At 30.3% G+C, this 22,795-nt stretch overlaps 1 protein-coding gene across 3 annotated transcripts in view; it reads right to left on the reverse strand.

Annotated features, from left to right (window-relative positions):
- The window catches only part of LOC118195202 (uncharacterized), a 194,916-nt gene that overhangs the window by 90,881 nt on the left and 81,240 nt on the right, over positions 1-22,795 (reverse strand). For all 3 annotated transcript variants that reach the window (XM_035366461.2, XM_085822497.1, XM_085822496.1), the window contains 7 exons: positions 15,085-15,303; positions 12,803-12,881; positions 11,954-12,111; positions 7,958-8,128; positions 6,163-6,312; positions 4,994-5,311; positions 2,887-3,052 (listed from right to left, as the gene is read on the reverse strand). In XM_035366461.2, coding sequence (XP_035222352.2) covers positions 2,887-3,052; positions 4,994-5,311; positions 6,163-6,312; positions 7,958-8,128; positions 11,954-12,111; positions 12,803-12,881; positions 15,085-15,303 — 1,261 coding nt within the window. The remainder of the gene's footprint in view (positions 1-2,886; positions 3,053-4,993; positions 5,312-6,162; positions 6,313-7,957; positions 8,129-11,953; positions 12,112-12,802; positions 12,882-15,084; positions 15,304-22,795) is intronic.

Genomic DNA, 22,795 nt, shown 5'->3' on the forward strand with positions numbered 1-22,795 from the left:
TAAATAAAACATGTATCTTTTACTTCAGAATGTTTAACAGCGGCAAAATATACTAGAATATAAGCTTTCTCTCTTTTTTTTATCTAAATGTATTATTAAGTGATATTATTAGGTTTATCTCATAAGCTGATGTGTAAAACAATTTTGAATTTTTAAACGTTTGGCCGAGTAATTGACTTGTAAATGGCTTAAAATTAATCAGATGACTCCTATCTTGCATTATTCAGTCAAAAACATTATTCCAAATGATTTGTATTGCATGATAATGAATCTCTTTACCGTTCAATAACCATTTCGTAGAATCGCTTCTGTTCCGAAAATAAAATTGTGAACTCACTTGTCTCGCATGTTACGAAATAAATTTGCGAACTCATTGTCTCCTTGTAATTTCTTTCCTTTCGCAAAAGTTGCCTTTCAAAGGAAATTCTTTTTGAAATGGAATAAGACAACTACTCTTAGAAGCAAGTCAAAAACAGACTTCCAGAAGTCTTTTCTGTGCTCTGTGTATATTTGCATAGAACACATGAAAGCTGTGGCACATAAACATATATTTATACATGCATGCAAGCTGTGACAGTTTTGCTGTTGTGAACCTACATTTTTAAAGAACATTCTACATCTTCACATGATACAAATTTTAAAAAAAAATGAAGAAAGAAATGAAAAATTTATGTTTTCCATTAAGAAAATCATTTTTATTCTCGGAGACATGGATTGGAAAAAACTGATTTTTCAAAAAAATCAAATAATATTCAAAATTCATAAAGAAGAAAATATAAATACTTGCAACTAAATTGTAATACGAATAAAAACCGATGCAAGGTATGCATATTTATTTTAATATTTTTTCCCTGAGTAAGTGAATATATTATCGTTTCCCAAAATTCACTGAAACATTTTTTAAAGTTAAATTAATAAAAAAAGTCAAATTTAATTGAGTAATAAACATGAATTATATTTGGTTCGAATTTTCTTAACTTCTTATATTATTAAGTGTTTGTTAACTAGAAGAGTCTGACAAATCGGAAAAGTTCCATTTTTTAAAAGATTGCAAAAGATGAAAACTTTTAGCCGCAAACCATATGGTAAACGGTTTTCCCATCTTAGAAACGGCAGTGCCTTATTAATTGACCATCTTTTAATACTTCAATAAATGTTAGCCTTAAATTGCTGCACGGTGTTAGTTTAGAATTTAAAATATTAAAATTTTGCGGATACTGAAGTTAGATGTACTTGCTTTCTAAAAAATAATGGGAGACAATCAGAAATTGCTATATGATGAAACGCTATATGATGTTACTTATTACTAAAAATTTGTTTGCTTTTATTTTCATAGAAAGCAAAACATAAATACTAACAAGCTTCATTTTCTTAAATTCTGTCATTCCTATATACATTCCATTCATATATACTGATAACGGACTCATAAGTATTTTTAAATAAATTGCCGAATTCTCAGTTCGTTAATATTGTTTATTTTTGTCCCTTATATACGGAAATGAAAATTTCCAACTATGTTAATAAAATAAGCAAGAAAAATAAATTAAAATTATTAATTAAATTGTAACGTATATTAATAAATTAGGCAAAAAATATGATTCAATACAGCATTTTTTAACAGTTATTACAATACCATATGATAACTGATAGAGCGAAAATCAAACTGATCAATAAGCAAATGCCGTTAACGCGAGAGTTACGTAATAATTAAGCAATATTTCGCAAAACAATAATAACATAATTTTTATCCTCATCAGCGAACGGCGCATTACGCCGAAGGGACACTATTATGCAGCGATTCCTGTTTTATAATAAAACTCGTGAATAATCTAATTTCCTTCGAAACCACTCTCCAGCAGAAAATAATGATTTGTATATGTATATATATGAAACTATTACAGAAATTTAAAAACGTTGTCAAAGGCGTAGCTGGGGGGAGTCAAGCGGGGACATTTGTCCCCGGGCGCAGCTTCCAGTGGGCGCCAAAGTCAAGTTACGAAGTTTTACGATAAAAGGTTCTCCACTCTTGGAAAACTGGTGGGGGCGCGAGATCTTCAGTTGTCCCCGGGCGCTGAAACTCCTAGCTACAGCTCTGGAAATTGTTCTGCAAGATGGAGCTTCTCTCTAGATTGCATCTTGAGTTCAGCAGTCATCGCAACAACATTTTAGATAGAGAAAAAGTGATTAACCGATCTTCATCAGTTACATCAGTATCACGCTCACAGGCCTCAATCTGTGTGATCTATGATTTTGGAGCTAATCAAAAAACATGTAGTACAAAGCCACTGTAATAGCACTGCTGGTAGTTTTATCTAGGTTCATATTTCCGTGAATGGGCTGGCTGTGTGATTGTTTTCGTGGTTTTCCCAAAAGTAATATAGATATAAGTCTTTTTTTTTCTTCGAAAATCCCCCAGTAAGGCATCCCTTCTCTCATACAAATAATAATTGAATTCTTACTGTTAAACAGTTCGTGCTACAAAAACAATTTGCTGAAATTGGAAATCTATAATCTTTTTTTATGCATCAGTTAAACTTCAAAGGTTTAATTACAGTGTTTACAGATTAACACAGATTTAAAACAGATTTTCTCTAACTGTTTCCCCGCGCTTTCAATAGTACTGTTGCTTTATAACCCGACTGATGAAACCTACACAGGTAATAAAATAAGCTCTGGAACGATACCAGATTTTTGATTACATCAAACTAACCAGCCAAGGTCAAATGAGAAGATAATTTTCAGTCAATGTTTTCCAAAATTTTTGATAATAACTTAGATTTCATCACTAAAATGGGTTATGTTTTGTGCTTATTTGTCCTTCTAAAGTAGAACGGTTTGTTTGCTTTCATATATATAACACTAAATTGTAAACAGCTTTCTTCTTACCTTATGTTGTGAAAATCCCACATTATTTTATATACATTCACAGCTTTTAGAAACGTTGACATGGAATTTGTGATATTTTTCTTCAAGGATTTGAATTCAAGTTGTGAAAAGTCTCTATACCTTTGGCGTGATATCCCACGTATGATGAAAAGGTAAGTTGAAATATCTGCACCACAAGAAGAAATAAAAATATTTATTGAATAATAGTAGAGTAAGGCAATATTATTTTAATACTTATCAGATATAAGAAATTAATTACAGGTATTGCTGAAATTTCATTACAGGTACTGTACACATTCAATTGCAAATTAATCATCTTTTTTTTTGTGTGTGTGCAGAGCACTCTAGTAAAAATATTAACCGCACAGCATCAGAGGTATTGAAGTTTCGTGAATTCAGTTGTCCTGTATTTAATGTGTTCATTTGAGTACAATGATTCGAAAAAAGAAATTTTCTCATTCTTTTTATCATTCGTATACTGACCTAAAAATAGTTTAAAGTCTTAACACAAAATTTGGGGACGACTAAATTTATTGATGTTCAATAGAAACGTTAATTAAAAAAAGAACGGTAATAATGCAGTTTCAGTTGTATTTGAATCACAAATATTCCTTCTTTATTTTCTTCTACTTTATCTATGAATAATAACATATTTCCTTCTACTTTAAATAAATAAATAAAATATTTCCTTCTACTTTATCTACGAAACATTAAAATAAACAACTTTTTCATTTTTCTGAATTTTGTAGAGAGAATTAAGTGTTTAAAATTTAGTGCTTATTCATGTCGAAAAATTATCTTTCCTCGTTTAGACTTGCTTTGATTTCTGGAAAAATGAATCTTGAACATTTGAAATATTACTAAATCTTTTCTTGTCAAACTACATTTAGAAAATTAATCTCGAAATTTAAGTGATTTAATTACGCACTTCATTTACTTAGTTCCATTTATATCTTCTTTACAAAATAGAAGTATTTTTAATGGTATTCTTGGATTTCATTAAAATATTATTTCAAATTTTGTTTAATTAAAAACTTTCAATACTAAATAAATATTTGCTTTCAATTTTCTAATTATTCTTATATGAAAGATTCAAGAGTATTTAAGGACTCAGATTCGAAAAAATTTAGAATTCATCCCACCTTTTATACTATAGAGTATTTTGTAATCGTTTTTCAGTTATTTAAATTTTGCACAGAAATAAATTAAAATTATCCTGTATAAGCATATCTAAAGAAAGCATTATAAAAATGATTCATTTCAGTATAAGTTCTCAGTCTGATGTGTGTTCTACAACAAAATAACTTTCTATAGATCAGTGGCAAGAAACTAAAAAAGTATTTAACAATTATCTTTTACTTAAAGATAATTGTTAAATACTTTTACTTAATACTTCGGAATGTGATGCTTTAATTTCACAAATTAAACAGATTAAATATTTTTCCTGTATAATCCGAATTCTGTAACGATTCACTCGTCTTAACGTGAACTTTTGTCCTTCGAAAATGGAGGAATTTGTTATAGTTCTATTTCATTTCAGGCAGAAAATTTTTGTTTGGTAAGCGCATTAGCATAAGTGAAATCTAGTTAATAGCAAATAATTTTCATGAAATAAGAAATTAAAACCTGTAAAAAAAAGCAATTACATAAAAAATGAATTAGAAATTTAGAATTGCAAATTAATGCTTTAACGCTGAGCTACTACACTTTCTAAATTCCAAAATCCCAAACCAAAAGTTTACAAAATTTAACGGCCAATAAGTAACTTTATTTGCCTTCTTTTCAAGTTTAACAGGTTCAGACTGATGGGGGAAGTTAAGTTAATGTTTGAACAAATGGTTCTAAAGTGCTGTTGGATGTCTGAAAAATGCATTAAAATTGAGGAGACAGTTTAGGAAAGTGTTTGAAAACAACTCGCTTATGCTATTCACCATATCACTGGACTTATGCCATTTGAATTAGACATAGACAAAAACATGATACAGCAATTGCAATAAAAATGTTATTATTAAATTAATTATAGAAAATGAAGGACATATATACAAGCTGATGACTTCTGGAAATGATTTAAAGTTATCTAATACAATATAATAAGGAAAAAACTGACCTGAAAATAAGAAGTTAATTTCTTGTGATGAAGTAGCATTTTGAGAGTAACTTAATCGAGCTTCACATTTATACGATCCTTGTCTTACAGTTTTTTCGAAGTTATTCTTTAAATGATCAGCGTAAAAATTTATGCCGAAAAGGAAATCTTGTTGAGAAATAGGAACATTATTCTTATACCACTGATATCTGAGGTAATCATTTTTACTGTCAAAAACTCTGTCGTCGATCTGTACAATGCACTTCAAAATATACTTGCTATAATCTATACTTGGAATGGACTCTGAAATTTCGGGAGAAATCCACACTTTCATATTACCTGTAGAAATATATCACATTAGAACATATATATATGATCGTTTTCAGGTACATGTGAAAAGCGTATTACAATTATTTTCATTCATATTTTATGGATAAACATATTAACAAATACGAATACTAAAATTCAAAGATATAACGCATACTAAAGAGATAAGATTCGGAGATATGAAGAACAGAATTAGAATCCCATAGTTTAATTTTTTGATAATTCAATAAAAATTCAGCTCAAACAAACTCAGAAAAAGATCTTTATTTCTAACCATACATTATGAAGCTTTTAAACTGATAAATATTTATCAAAATTTTGAACTATTTCTTTATTTAGAATTATAAATAAATTAATTAATTAAAGTAATTGAATGATAATTTATTTATTTATAATTAAAACCTAAGATATATTTTAAATACTGTATTTAACTCATTCTTTATTCTGGTCTATTATTACTAAGTGAAGTATCAAGACTTTAATTTCTATCTGACAGTTAAGAAACACATGATAGGTATCAAAAGAAATATTTAAAAACGATAGAGTTTGAAGATATCAAAAGAATGTCTTTATTTAAAAAGCCTATAGTATTGATTAAGGTATAAGATTAAGGTTATTGGGATTCATTAAAAAAACATAGATAAATCCATTTCTTTCAAAATGCCAGTTTAGAAATGGTATATTTTCTGCGGCAGAATTCTACTTATTATTTTTTGAATTCTTCGCAAATTGAAGCATATATGAACTCCCGCAATTTAAAAAATCTCATTAATATCTGCCTTTCAAGAATTCATTTTTTATAAAAACGGATTTTCATAATGATAATACATATCACAAGCTAATGAAAACTAAAGTCTACATACGATCATTTCTGCGTTTGTGCAAACAATCAAAATCAAATACATTAGTGCAGTCTGGTACTTTCTCTTGCTCCACTTCTTCTATTTTAACGCAACGTGCTTTATAAAGAGCAGTTAACCGGCTTCTGCTTCCAGTCCTCAACCACGGAGATACTGAAAAGATAACAATGAGGTATTATTTTATCTATTTTTATAAAAAATATTTTTTTATTAGCAGAAAATTTAGCTAAGTACTAGGTTCTTGTCATCTATTATGCTAACATTTTATTCATTCCAGATAAGTCTTAAAGTTTGACTTAAGTCTTAATGTCTTATATTGTCATGTCCGCTCTTTCTTGAGCAGTTCCACTTGCTAGCATATTCCAGATAAATAAAATTATCTCGCGATAATAAGAATTAGATTCATAGATAGAAAAAAAAACAATTTGCTAATTTTTTGTTAAGAAAATTTGTGGAATCAAATTCGTTTCGCTGTCATAAAATGATATATGTATTACTTAAGTGCGACTTCTCACACATGCTTGAAGATTAACACAACCAGGAAAAGGGTGTAAAAGATATTTTATTGATCAAAAACTATTTAACAAAAGGCACGGACTTACGTGCGTACAAAACATTACCGACCACTTGCGGTGAGAGCTTAAAAGTTAATTTTAACAATAAATTTAAAGGTGTAGTGCTTGACTACACAATTCAATTTAATCTGACACAGAAAATTTAATCTGACACAGTCTGACACAGAAAACCTACACCGGTTAATATACTAACTAGACGGCTACAATTCGTAGCCGCTACTAAGATTAACAGCTGGAGAAAAACTAAGAAACAATCAATATCGAAATCCTGCTATATCATGCTCTAACCGTTTTGCTCCAACAGCTTAAATACTCTCGTTCACTCTACTTAATTTACAGCCTTTCGAGGAAATGCGAGGGGAAATAAGAGAATTAAGGAAAGGCTCACAAATTAAAATAACTGTTACTAAAACTAAATAGGATTCTACAAATTCATCAAGAACTTTAAGTTGATGAAAAGTAAAAACTTTTGGTGTTGCCTAAGAGAACTAAGCTTTTGCCAGAAATTTTTATCTAAAAACATTTTTTAAATTTCTTTATCGAAAGCATTCTAAAAATATGTAATCACCCTCTCTATATACCAATATGCAACACTAATACGAGCCAATTTCCCTTGGAAAAATCCTCCTCGAAGAATTCTTTCCTATATTCAAATAACCCTCGTACGCTATGACTTATTAAAATAACCTAACCTAACCATATTTACCAGGAAGTAGCCTAATTGCCATTTTGCTCTATTTTCAAATGTAATTGTTGCTTATAATTTAAATTTAGTTTTCATTCTGAGGCATATTTGTTATAGTAAACATTTACAACTGAGATCAGCAGTCATACCAACAAAGATACTATATATATAACATCTAAATGTAGATATAATAATAAACTTTTTGAACTGGAATGCAATATTAATTTTAAAATGGCATAAAATGTTTACACCTATAAGATATAAATTAAAGATAAATGGAAATTTGAGAAAAAAATATAATTTTATAAAAATCATAGCTGAAACGGCAACAACAACTATACAGAAATACTTAATTTATTTTTGAAGATAAAATTTATTTATAATACCTGAGGAAGAAAATTCCCACCATTTAATAATAATTATTCTTGAACTATAGATTACATATAATAGTGAATAAAATGGAATAACTACTGCACAATATACATTAACGTAAGCAATTAAACATGTGCAAAATATATTTAATTATCCAAAAGCTTACCTACTGAGATTAATTTTATCAATTCTTCCTCTTTTACGCAGACCGCCGCTCCTGCCTCAAAAGCCATCGCAGAATTCACTGACCAGCAATCATTTAACTGTGATGGGATCGTTGCGTCTTTAGATGGAAGTATACGCACTGAAACATTCCCATCATCTTCGCATATTATGCCTAAAATAAAGGAATTGTAAATATATATTATAAGATTTTTATTGACCAGTAGTTCCAGTATGTGTAAGTCTGAAATAATTAAAAATTATTAACTCACGAACCGTTAACAATATTAAATTTCGGTCTTCCTCTTTAGTCTTAATACCAAGTTCAACGTTTTATATTTTTACAGAACATAAAAGACATTTTAAAGCTTAACGCGATAGAATGCTTTCCTTCATATAGTATCAGAATCATCATGATATCATAGATGCATTATATATTTCAAATCCGGAAAATATAATCAAGCAAATATGTTCTCGCTAGGATTCGATTATCGTTATCGATTATTGATAGCTTTTATTCGCACAGTTAATGGTTGTTAAACACTTCTGATTTCAGGTAAGAGAATTATGTGACTCCAGATGTGATTATTACAAATTAAAAAAGTTTACTTAAACCCTCAAACGAAAGAGATTTAGCATGGATTTTTATCTTCATAAGGCATGAATTATTCATTCAGGGAATTATTACCATTATTAATTACTGTAATACATCTCTAAGATGACCATCTCTGCTTCCAGATGTTTTTAGTCTTCTGTGGAAAAGGCAAACTTAGGGAGATAATGTCTAATACCAAAGTTTTTAAGTTTTCAGAAATACTGGTAACCTTTAGGCATGGTCGTTTCAGTGAAGTAGTCTTCAAAGGGTCAACTGAAACTAACTTTACTATTTAAGAAAACTCATGTGAATTATAAACTATCTTAAATGCAGAAATTCTCAGCGTACATAAACAATTACGTTTTTGTCTTGCAGCCATATAGAGCATTTTAAAAGGAAATACAAGCATCCTTTTACTTTAAGATCGATCCTGTATAAGACAATTACACGTACTTCCAGATGATATTGGTCATTTGGTACAGGTGATCAATCCTATGAAAGTGATATTCGGTCTTGATGTTGATTTATGTTCTCAGAAATACTAATCACTTTTAAACAAAACGGAATGATCTTTTGAAAGGAATGATCACTCTTACATCATGTGGGGTTCTTTTAGGCTAACTACAAGTACTAAGGAACTGATCTACAAGTTGGAAGATCATGAACTTAAATTCAAATTATAACAGAATTAGTTGTAAAATTAATGAAATATAGATTTTAGAAGAATAAAATACAAGCTACAAGTATTCTATGTAGGAAATGAAAATTGTACTGCGAATCGGAGAAGATTGCTAAATAAAACACTCTAAAAGCCAACATACAATAACAGTTTATTTAAGAAATAGTATAATAAAAACTGTAATCTTGGGACTCGTAAAGATATATTTACCTGCAAAATATCATTCTCTTATGCATCAAAATTTAATAACTGAATAAGTTAAAAATTATCAATCTTTTCGAATTATAGCTATGTTTAACTATTTTGCATATCATGCATCTTCTAAACTTTTAAGAAATCATCATATCTGACTTTTGAAAATGTGGTAAGCAAACTGAGTTTACGCTTCTTTAGTTCTATATTTATAAATTACTTCTTTTTTTCCTTCGATGCGTTATTTTTTCAAATATATTTCTGCTTACAGTTTCAATTGGTACTGTTCAGCCCTTTCGAATGATCGTCTTCCTAAGAGGTTCATAGCTATTAACTTTTCTGAGGATATAAATAAGTACTGATTCCCTATAATTTCTGTAATACGACATTTCCACAAAAAACCAAATAATCTGGAATCCTGATTGGCCATCTTAAAAAGAGTTATTTAATTTCGTTTTTGAAATCAATCTGTAGCTTCCAAATATATTTAACATTTACAAGTTACAGATGATATGTCGCTAATATCTCTAAAACAGCATATACCTATTAGTATTTTAGGAAATACTGAGGGTGGAATATTTTAGAAGCGAGCTTTAAAAATTATTAAAATTGTACGATAAGAGGAAGGAATTTTTTTTTTCTTAAGAAAAAAAGAACATTTTCGCAGGTAATGTACTTGCTAGTATTTATTACATGAAAAACCTAATATAAAATCTATTTTACTGTTTTAAATGAATTTTTGCAGAAATATTCCAAGCTATTACTATCTAAACCGTAAATATATTCTAACTCCAGATCAATTAATGCATGAAAGGAAAACATTTTTAGATCGCAAGACAACTGGAATTTATCTCCAGAAATACATTGCTTATTCAAGAGATCTCGAATTATCTAACATCTTTACTTTCTTGAGAACATTAAAAATTGCTTTAAATTTATTTTTCAACTTATCCATGGTTCCAGCAATAATTTTATTTATTTTGTTTATGACAGAACTGCTATTAACAGCTTTGCCTGATATAGCTTCATGTACTAAATCTCCGATTTTTGTGACACGAAAATGGAAGATAAAGAAAGAATTATTCTTGAGAGAGACATTATAACGGTTATTTTTTACTCGCTTGTCATGTTTTATACATTACTGAGAAAGAAACTGGGTAGGTTATTGGAATTTCCAAATGAAGCCTATAAGATATTTGCTTTTATTAGTGACTTAACAATTAAAACGATAAATAATTTAAAAATAAAATTAGGAACGAGTTTATTTAAAATATGTACAGTTGTAAATGCGTACAATTAGTTGGCTTTTCTTAACATTATTTAAGTCTTTAGAGCGTAGTAAACACCTCGAAAGTAAGCTCTTCAAGGCTGTTTATTGTTTACAGTTCGAGGTTCTTGCATCCTAGCAAAGCAGAAAGCACTGTCGCTTCATTGGAAAGAAGTATTTATTGCAAGCATGGAGCGTAGACGATCCAGTAAAAAATAGTATATTCTTATATTCTTAAATAATTGCACAAGACTCCTCGCGGTGTTAAGCTATGCTAGAGCATCATAAATTTATGATAGAGTATCGTATCTTAGCAAGAGTTTTCTACTCCATTTGACCATGTTCTTTTCAGCAACTTGTTTTAGATACACAGTTTTATGTTCTTTATCTTCAATTGGCAAGAGACAGAATTTTTACACCTATCACAACTGCTTAGCTCAAAATTTTTTCAGGTTGTTAAACTGAAATCTGTATAGCTCCATACCATCTGAAGTTTCTTTCAATCTCATGATTTCGTTATTTGCTTAGTATTTCTTTTTTACATTCTATTTAATGCATATTTAATAACATTCAAGGCAAAATACATTGACCCTTGACATGAATAGAGAGAGAGAGAGAGAGAGAGATAGTAGTCAACCACTGGATTACTCAGTTGACGTCAAGAAACCACCTCCGCTTAAAATGCCGTGAGAAACATACTCGTTTCTACGAAATATCTCTTTCCTGCGTTTTGACATTCAATCTTCATACTACATCCTACTTACATTTCCGCTCAAAGCCCACTCGTAGTCCTAAATAATCCTCAGAGAAGCTTCTAAGTGGAAGATTTAACATATCATATTTTATGTGCGTTTGAATAACGGAAGAATTTTTCATAATGACTTGATGAATATTGAAATAAAATTATAGTAATTCATATATTTTATAACAAATTTAATTAAATATAGTGTGCTATTGATTTGTCTTTGATAACATAAACCAGTTTACTGGCAAGGGTAAAACAACATTTCTTACTTTGGATGTATGAATTAAGTTACTAAATAAGTGAAAAATATAGTTTTTTAATGCTTTATTTTAATAATTCCAGTTCTTATCGTTAAAAATATGTCTATTCTTTCCGCAAATGATATTTTAAGAAGATAAAAATATTTCAAATATTAAAATCAAAGAAAAATATTTCATACCTTTTTTTTAAAAAATTTCATTCAAGATTTAAAAAAGTAAATAATTTTTCTGAAATCTTTAACAAAACTGTATATTTACTTACTTTTTTCTGGGTATGGTTCTGTGTCCAGGCTTTGACAAGTAAACATTAGAGGCTTGGAGCAAGGAAGCGTAAAGAGCAAACCACTTGTAACATTCAAAGCTACACAGTCATGCTCTAGTTCTATATCTTCCCACTTGAAACCCCATTTCGTTGATTCTCTATAAAGAATTTTTTGATTTAAAATTTTTAAATATATGGTTAAGTAATGAACCTTTCAAAAATGTAATACAGAGAAAATACAAATGCTTTATTCCAAACATAAAATGAATGATATTAATTTCAACATTCAACTCTATTCATTTAAATTTTTTAAATTGTTTTCAACTGTACACTGGATGAAAAAACGGTAAGAAGAATTTTATGCAGCAATAGTTAATAAAATTTTAAAAACGCGAAATATTTTCATCTAAATTTCACATGTTCAGGCCACCAAACTATCCTGCTAATGATTCTCTGTGAGCTAAGAGAGCGCATCGAAATGACTGCTTGGCACATTCCTAAGTAGTGGGTTCAGTGAGTGAAACAATGATGGCCGATTTGCACATCATCTTCATTAGTAAGTTCAATGAGTTAAATTTGCTAATTTATAGTTGTGCTCTGTGTAGAAGCGTACAAAGCATTTGTATCAGAAACACAGTTGCGTTGCAAATTTCATAACATTTGTATTTTTTCCACTTGAACCATACTTAATAAATTCTTCCAAACAATTATTAATTTTATATATTTCAGTAACACATGTAAATATTTTTACACAGCATACATGTCACACTTACATGTCATAAATCAAGACCATTTTTAATGATAGTATTTTAAATCACATTAGTATATAGTTTGTTAGAAAACACCTACTGAAAAAGTTCTGGTTTGGGGTGCCGTTTGATGTAAAACCCAGCTTCTCTTCTGATACCTATCCACATTATTTTCACATCTGTAAATAAAAAAATTAATAAATGCTATTTATAACCTTTCTTTTTCTATATTCATTGAACAGAAACTTTCATAAAATATGAAATTATTAACGTACATTGAAAAGGATGCAGTGTGGAGAACTGAAAAGAACTGGCATTCTCACTCATGGATTACGTAAACTGGATTTTCTGCTTACTAAAAGATATGTATTATAAAGATGCTTTTAAGATGTAATTGATGGTATAATTATCTGATTTAGAGAGAGGTCGCATCTTAAGACCTAAATGAAGCGGCGTTGTTTCGACAGACGGATCAGCCGTACCTTGATAAGTTATTATAGGAAAATGTTGTGTTAGCAAGAGTGAATTATAGAAGGTACATATTACGAAACAGACCAAGCTATAAACAAACTTATTTGGAATCAATAAGTTTGTTCGTAGGATCATGAAAACAGTCACGACTGAGCCAATCATGTCACTGTGAATCACTGTTAAGGCATCCTAACGAATCTATTTGGAGATGACTGGCAGAAGCTAAGATTCTATCTCGATATCCATTAAGGAGGTTAATATTAACTTGCCAACATGAGAAACGACATCTGGACTGAGGAAGATCTCGCTTCGATGTCGGATTGGAAAGCCTTGAAAACGAACTATTATTGACTCATACGTGTATGAAGGAGGAATGGCTAGTGTTTCAATCCCACATTTGTTATCACGAGTACAATCTGCAGCCAGATGTACTGCCTATGCTATCAAGCTACCGAAGAAACCTTTACCAACGTGATAAAATGGGACCACACGACAGTCTTAAATTCTCAGACCTATTACCAATAATACGCGTTTGGGATCTGTTGATAAGGTTATTGCAGAATTCGCACAGTACATCCGAATTATGCAACCAATTGCAAAATTTATGGCAGAATCTTTCAAAGATTATAATAAACAACTTAATTAACTTTGTGCTGTAACAAATGTAGCTATGAATGGTGGATTTTTAATTTCCTAAAATATAATGTTTTTGTTGTGCCAAGATACTAAACTATAAGTATCGTTTAGTTCTGCCATATTTTAAAAACAGTGTTTTCCTGATCCAAGATTTGAAACACTTAAAATATCTCCTGAAGCAATATTTACATGCCGAATTCATAACTATAGCTTAGTTTTTCGTCGACACATATGTTTTCTTGCCGCAAAGTTTATTTATTATAAAATTTATAAATGTTATATAAGAAAGAATAAGCATTTTGCAACGTATCTTATATTAATTAATTAACCCGCTATTATGATTTTGATTTTTACTATTATTACTTCTTCCTTCCTGGTTCCTCACCAAAATACAAATTAGCTTCAAGAGTATTTAAACTGATGGTTTTTGAATCTTAGAGAGAAGATTGCTTTGCGCTATTAGAATGACCCACAAGCTCTAATTAAAAGTGATATACCGACTATGACGTTTATTTGGTATTCGATACTTTAAATTTACTCTTCGATAAAATAATTAAGCAATCTTATATCAGTATTTCTTGAGTTTTTTTTTTTTTTTTTTTTTTTTTTTTTTTTTTTTTTCCAAAAAGGATTGCTGAAATTTTCAGAAGTAAAATAAGCACTTTTCAGACTTCATTGAATCTGGCCTGATAATTTAATGGGCCTACATACATGAGTCTTTCTGGAATCGTTCGGAAATATTAACTAAAATTACTAAATTTATAACAAAATCATTAGTTCAGACAGACAACTTCTAACCTAAAATAAATTACTTCTAAAAAAAGAAATCTTTCGAAATACATTGAAATTTTTTATAAAGAATTAACAAAAAAGGAGCAAATTTTGTCGTTTAAATTCTTAAGCTATTAACTGATCTGCATAATTTCGGGATCTAGGAAAATCTTTTCATAAATCACCGAAAATTTTTGTATTGTATAGTTCTAAAACCATGGAATTTAATTATGTGAAAAATTCTCAAGATGGTTTCACAGCTCAATTCTTTGTTGAGGAATGTTTCAGCAAAAATTCTTTCTGGTGTTTATGTATACAAAAATTGGTGGTCCAAAAAAATTACTCAGAAATTAAAATTTTAATTTTTAACAAACATTTTAACTTTACATTTTTAATCAAAAGAAACCATATGTTCCATTATTAAATAAGTCTTTTAGAAGTTTGGATAATATTATAGAATTGTTTGAGTATTTTACACACGCATTTTCGCATATGTGAACTTACCTTTTTCTTGGAGCTTGATGTGCAAAGAAGAATTTTCTGTTACTTCGCTTATTAAATAACTGAGTTCCTCTTTACAAGCAGTATCTGCCTCAATCCATGTCATACTTTGTGTGGAAATCTTTGCACATATTGCCACAGAATTATTTGATGTACTATTAAACAAGTCGAAAGTAGGAAAACACTCACATTCGTTAACTACAGAGTGACATTTTGCTGCGTCTGAAATTGATAAAATGATAAAAGATGAAAATCAACACATTTTTAAAATTACGTAAGTATTATAAACAATGTATGGGAAAATTCATAATCTGTTTTGAATAGAAATAAGAATCAAGAAAAATAGGTTTAGCACATGAAACAAGACAGCGAAACTCCTAGAGGTGGTCAATCTTACTAAAGCAAACTACCACATCTGAAAGTTGTATTCATTAGGTTATATCGATGTAGCAACATGAAAAGTGTGCAATACCCTCGTCGGGATGCAAACTCCGTACCTTCCGATTACGCCTCGGACGTGCTTCCAATTACACCACGAAGAGGCACACGGAAAGGATGGAAATAATACCCCCTATAAAGTTATCAGTAGTTCTACAAACATAAACAAGCAACTACAATGAACAAAACGATCATATTCATAGAAAGCCAAAATCATCTGGAACTATGTTAGAGGGGTTTTACTACGTTTATTTCAAAAATGTGTCGCAAAGAATTAGGTCTGTTTATTTATCGGTCTCCAGATGACGGTCATCGGTCTTTCTGCAGAGAACAAAAACACACGTATTCTTCGGAAAACAATTCTGAGTATTTGAAATGACATTTTCAGCCCTACATATACGAAATATATTTCTAATCTAATTTGGAAGTTCGGTTAATCGCCATTTTTTCTACAAGTATATATGTTAATGAAATCTCAAGGAAAAAAACTAATCGCAGTTAAATTGAATGGAACATGCCTGTAATCATGTTGTTCCACAATCAAACCAGGGACCGAAAAGCATCTGTTAAGCTAAACGTAGAAAATTATTACAACACTAGTTAAATTTTTAGGATATGGATTATGTATCTTCATGTCATATGGCATTTTTTGAAACATAAAACTCAACAATGTGGACCACAGATAACCGTCTTTAATACGGCCACTCACTAGCCTGAGCATTTTAGAATTCTGTAAGTTTGGTTTGGTTTGTTTGATTATGGCAAAGCACCCAAGGACTATCTGCCTAAGGAGAGTAATGCCTTTGAGAAAGGCTGCCTAAGAGAAATTGGCTCGTATACACGTTACACACGGGAAAACCACGAAAAAACGCCCATGCAGCCAGCCCGTTCGCTGGGATTCAAATCCCGGACTCAACTACTAGAGTTCAAGGACTTTACCATTCAGCTGCTGATGGACTTGGAACTCTGAAAATGATATTAAATAGCGATATTTATTTTAGTTCTACGGCACACTGGTCACTTTCAGAGATGGTCATATTAGAGAGCTGTCTGACACAAGACAGTTCTCATTTTGAGACACGTTTTGTATATTAGTGACACTTAAATAAAATACTTGTAATTATAAGTATCATTTAGAAATTAAAAAAATTTGTGCATTACATTGCAAAAGGTAGCTTTCGAAAATGTAGTTATATTAATTGTAAGATTTAATAACTTGAAACTATATACAGCAGGAATAAAATAAAAGTACATTAAAAATGTTGGTTAGTGCAAAAAATATGTCTTATCTATGGTGCGTATGCAAAAATCCTAAATTTTATGATATAATGCATTTTTATATTCAAATAGTACGGCTTTGAGAATTACATTACATATTTTCAGATTCTTATGAAGTAGATGAACTATTACTTTAATAATTTTCATATAAAATATATAGATGACATTTCTCCGTTTATATGTATCTTATTTCTACAATATATTACTTCTATCACTAGAACATTTGTTTACACTCTATTTTAGCTCCCGGGAAGTGAACATAGTTAAAACATTACGAGATATATCACCATATAAGGTATTTCTCCCACTTTCTTGGTGTGCCTTCGTGGTGTAGTGGTTCTATACGCTGGGCCGGTATTCCAGAGGTCCGTGGTTCAATTCTCGGCGAAGGCGGTTGCTAATTTTTCAATTCTCCTACTTCCAAAAGATCCTAATGTCTCTACAACCATGAGGCATGAAATTAAGCTATTTCTAAAACCGGTTTAAAATTTAAGCAAATAGTAGTGATGTTAAGACACAATAATTAAGACACAATAACACGCCGAATAAATACTAATTCAGAAGTCAAACAACAAAAATCAGCGTTAATTTACAAAATTTTCACAGGACTAGTTTCGATGGTTTTACCGAACCATCATCTTCAGCTGCAAAACCGCAAATGAAATTCATTTGCGGTTTTTGTTGTTTGACTTCTGAATTAGTAGTGATGTTATTGTAGTTTTACAGTTTACACTTAAATGAGACTTCAGTTGAGTAAATGAAATGGAGAATGTCTTTGTTACTCACGTTTCCTCATGTGCCTTATTGTAATTCTTATGTAGCTGTTTCCCAGTTTAAACAACCCCGTGTGTAAAAATAGCTCATTGTTCTGAAACTGACTTAGATGATGAGTGACATTTAGAGATCAATTTAATTATGCACCAATAACGCAAACGCCGCCTACACGAATACTTCACTCGTGAATGGAAATCAGAATTAAACATTAAGATCAAATCATGTGCTACGTTCCGAATTAACCGAGATGCATCCAGTTATTCTGCCGAGCCAGTGAAAACTGTGGGTGACGAAGCTATAATATAGAGAAAATTCCCACAAGCTCAAAACATTTTTAATGAAATAACATATGTCCTATAGTGAGTTACACTACGGGGAAAAAAAAGGGGGGCAGTTCTGTATCTCCCATTCTACTGGGCCGACTGACGAAATTCAAAATTCAAATTGCGTTTTTCATATCTCTAAAGCCTGACTTAGGTTATAGATTTATATATAACATTGTTCTACTATAGGTATTTTGACACAAAAAAAATTGGGCTTTTTCTGAAATAACACATCAAATGTTTTCCATATTTGAATTCTACAACTCAGATTGTGCCTAAATATTAAATTCTGTAAAATTTGATGCGAAATATACGAAGAAATTCAAAACTTTATCTTGGCGCATTTTCTTCAGTTTGCGCCAAGTATAATTCCCTTGGCGAACTTCTTAATTTATAGCAACTTATTTTTGTTTCCTTTTTTTCACTGTTACACGAGCAGAAAAAATGGTCGTCGTTCATACTTTCAAATTTCAAATAATTTTAACAAAGTGCCTAAACCGCATGCGGCGTTATTATTGCGCAAAAAAAAGATGCCAAATTTCACAAAATGCGCCAATATGTAAATTCCTGTCTATTTTAAAAATGTTTAATAAAAAACTCTAATTTTTGCAGGTGTGCCTAAAAATACATCTACTTTAAGACGATGTTAAAAATTTTATATGTTATAATACAAAAATCTTTTCGAAAAATGTATTAAAAATATTTTTAAATACAAATTTTAAAAATAACGATTATAACGATAATAGATATTAATAAATGAATATCAAATTCATTTAACACTGAGGAGCTAAAATTTTGAGAGCTAATCTTTTAAAAACTACTCTTGTGATTCTTACAAAATTTGGCAATTTAGCATAATTTGAGTCGTAGAATCGAAATATTGAAAAACATTGACATCCATTTATAAAGCGTCTTGTGTTTGAAAATTGTAAAGCTTTGCAGCCGTGGGAGAATAATAATACTTGAGCATAAGGTTAAAATTAGCAATCTTGATAATCATCTTATGGAAATACGTATGCTAACGCTATCTTTTTAAATTATGTTTGAAATTTAATAATTTGCCATCCAAATTGTTCTCATCTTTTTGCCATACCCAAATTCGTTTGTTTTCTTTACCTTTATTTATCTAGAATTATTTCAGGGCATGAAAAATATTTAATAAAGGAAACAGAAAATGTATCTTTAATCTTTCGCCAGAAGTTAATTAATGTACCAATTTACATATAAAGGAATTATTCGAAACTTTAAATGTAAGCGCAAAAATTCGTTTGTGCAAAATTTATCAAACTCTCAATGCAGAGTTAAGGATAAGTTCAATTCAGTAGAAAACATGCAGTTTGCACAATTGCTTGGAAATGAGTGAGCAACACAATATAACAAAAAATATCGTCTGGTTGGAAGCATGCTTGACTGCAGGTTTCGAATTTTTTTTTCGGTGAGCACATTTTCACGTTTACTACTTCTAAATAATCTAATAACTCTGCAACTATAAAAGCAAAAACTTATAAAATGTAATTAAACTATATACAAATTTTATGTACTTATAAATTTAGCTCATTGAATATGTTTTGAGAATTACTATATGTGATTTACTTTCTCTCGTCAGTACATTCAATAACGAAAAAACTTGTTTTACGGTATTATAGAATTTTAGGCAGATTATAAAGCGTATTTGATAATCTGGCATCTCTAAAGTCCCGAAGTGATAGATGTATTTCCCGAAAATTTAATATTTTCCATCTTCAAAAACATGAAAAAAGCCCAGCAAAAAGAACGTTTAAGAAGCATATTTATATTCCTAAGCCCCTGGAAACGTATATTGTTTGTAAAAGTGCATCTCAGGTCTTAAACTATTAGCAGCTACAAATTAGAATTTTAAATTTGAAGCTACAGACATTTATATTCTTAAAATATCTCATTCGCTTGAAATCCCCAAAAATTATTGAGATTTCAGAATTTAGAATTCTATAAAATGTATTGCATTCCAGATTTTCTTGTAATAATAGCTGAAATCCTAAATTCAGTGAGCTAGCAAAACTTCAAGGAATTCCATGGAAAATATTTGATGAATCCTGAATTCTTAACTTCTATACATATCCTGTTTTCATAAAATAAATGTAAATAATAAAAAATAATTCCAAGTAACAATTAAAAAGTAAGATTAAATGTTTTACGTTTATATTATGCAAAAGTTTTAATTACCCATTTTACTTTATCCATTTTATAACGGAAAAGGTTTAAAACTAATTCTTAAAATCCTCTAAGAATTTAAAACATTGTTTCATATGTCAGTGCTGTCTTAACTGAATCTTAATATAAACATGAGTCTTTGGGGTTTTTTTAGTGTTTGCGGGACATTACCTATAATACCTCTCTCAAAACTAGCAACAGATTTTCCAAAATGTGGTCCCTCAATTTGCAGAACTTCCATGTAGGATACATAATGTCTTATACACTAAGATAATAGTGCATCGTGACTTTTAGAATATTTCTTTGGTGGCTTCACAGTTGGAGATAAATAACGCTAATTTATCAAAGCCAATTAATATCCTAATGGAAAGTTTTCCAAAAATCTCAAATTTTAGCTACCAAAAAATATTCAGGTATCCACAATAACCATGCTATAGGTCCTAAATGACTTATTTTCAAATAGAACAAATGCATCTTTTGGGATCTTTTCCAAGCTGAAACGCTTAAATTTTCATTTTTGTATGAATTTCATGTTCATCGGTTGTGCAGCTCATAAAACTCGGAGTACTCTTTTTTACTTAATGACCATGTAAAATGAGTGCTTTTAGAATGCATGCTACATGAATTGATAAATATGCTAACTTGGCACAAAAACTGAGGAGAATAAATCGTGAAGCATTTAATATATACAGAAGAAGAACCAACAGAAACTTGAAATGAAAATTTCTTGATAATTTTGACTGCCTAGATATAAACGTATACAAAAATCAAGTACTATTAAAATATTTCGTAAAACTATGCCAATAATAAAACAAAATTTTAGAAAATTAGCAATATTTTAAATGTTTTTCCATTTTATAGCCATCGATTTCCAATGAAAGCAATCATCGTCTATCATGTTTTTAAGCAATGTAACTTCAATTCTAAATACTCTACAGGAAAAACACAAAATGATTTAAGTAGCTATTAAGCAGTAGTCTCTTGTTAGGTCAAATTAAAAAATAATTTTTCCCACTGAAAAGTGTAAGTATACCTTAAATAAAATTTTTTATTGCTTTTATTAACTGACTTCTTTTTCAGGGACTGTAGCCTGATTTTTATTATCTGACTCTACTGAATACTAATTTTCTTGTTTTTGGTTTGTTGATACAGCTCATATGCGGTAAGTGCAAACTATGAAGCAATTTATATGTTTGAAAATTATGATCTATAACAAATTGTTGTTTCAATTTTTCAGAATGACAGGGCCCGGATTTTGATGACTCATTAAAAATAACCTTAAAAATGGCCGTAAGATACATTCAAAATGAGAAAATGTATTAAAAAATAAAAAATAACTCCCAAAAATAAAACATAATAATATAAAAAATGGCACAGTTGACAGACATTGACAAATAGATTGAAACGTAAATAATTTCACATACTTTTCATATAAAGTTTACTTTATTTCCAGTTTCCAACCTTACACAAATATATTACAATTGCACTGCTTCTTGATCTTGTGTGAATCTTGAGTAAAAGATTTTTTTAGCTGAAACATTTACATTTCGTCATTTAAAACTAACTATCATAGCATTTCCAATTCTTGTAGAATAAATTCTTCACACAATAAGGCAGATTAAAAGTAAACGAAAGCACTTTATTCGAAAGGGCATTGCACAAGCATATACTCTTTACTATCGGCTCTTATCCAAACGAGGTTCGAAGCCCGCTGCATGGGTATTTTCGTGGTTTTCCACATGTGTAACGTGTATACGTGCCAGTTTCCCTTAGAAAGTCCTCCACGAAGGCGTCCCTCCCCTTAGGCAGATAGCCCTAGTGTGCTTTGCCATAATTAAATACACCACCACCACTTATCCAAACATTTCAATAGAAATTTGTAGATGCGGACATTAAACAGTTCATTCTGTTCCTAAGTTCGATAACTTTCACTTATTGTCCCAAGGAAAGGGATAATAACCTTAAAGGATAAAGCATATGTTAAGTAATTCGAAATTCATTGAATGTACATGTGCAGTTTCCAATAGTTTTCTTTGAAATGGTCATGAAGCACATGCATTCAGCATCAGAATTTTAATAATTATTCGTTACAATAACGCACAATAAATAAATGCATTAACGTTCTTTTTTCCCTAATAATTCATCTTCCAACGAAATACTGGTATTGAAAAATCGGTGCTCTATGGAACTGCTTATGCGGGGTTGTGCTTTCTGACAGCCCTGATGTGTGCTGTAAAGTTATATTAAAATGTATTTTAACACTCAGTTTCCACTAGCATGTGTTCTACATAAGGTGATCAGTTTAGTGGTCAGCGATGCTGCCGACCGTATAGTTGCGCCCGGTTTCGAATTCTGAAGAAGGCAGGGATGTTTTTAAATGTATAGTATCTGTGCGGCTTAGGGGCACTTAAAATATTGCTGAGCCGAAAATGCTTTCAAGTGTTTGAAGGTAGAGGAAGAGAGGACAGAAGATCCGACTCCCGGGGTTGTTGCCAACCAAAATCGGAGGAGAATTGCTCAGTTAATGCCGGGGGACTGTACCTGTATCATCAGTGTTGAAATTCCTGATGTCCTAAGGTCCTACCTGTACTTGTAACCTAAGGTATATAAGGTAGATAAATACCGTTAATATCTTCAACCAGTAAAGTACATAATGGAAAAGCTGAATTTTAAGCGGATACTATAGTAAATGCTGAAGTTTTGACAGTTGA

The sequence above is a fragment of the Stegodyphus dumicola genome, chromosome 8 (assembly GCF_044657685.1).
Source record: "Stegodyphus dumicola isolate Sdum_Otavi_A_Nest chromosome 8, ASM4465768v1".
Classification (NCBI taxonomy): Eukaryota; Metazoa; Arthropoda; class Arachnida; order Araneae; family Eresidae; genus Stegodyphus; species Stegodyphus dumicola.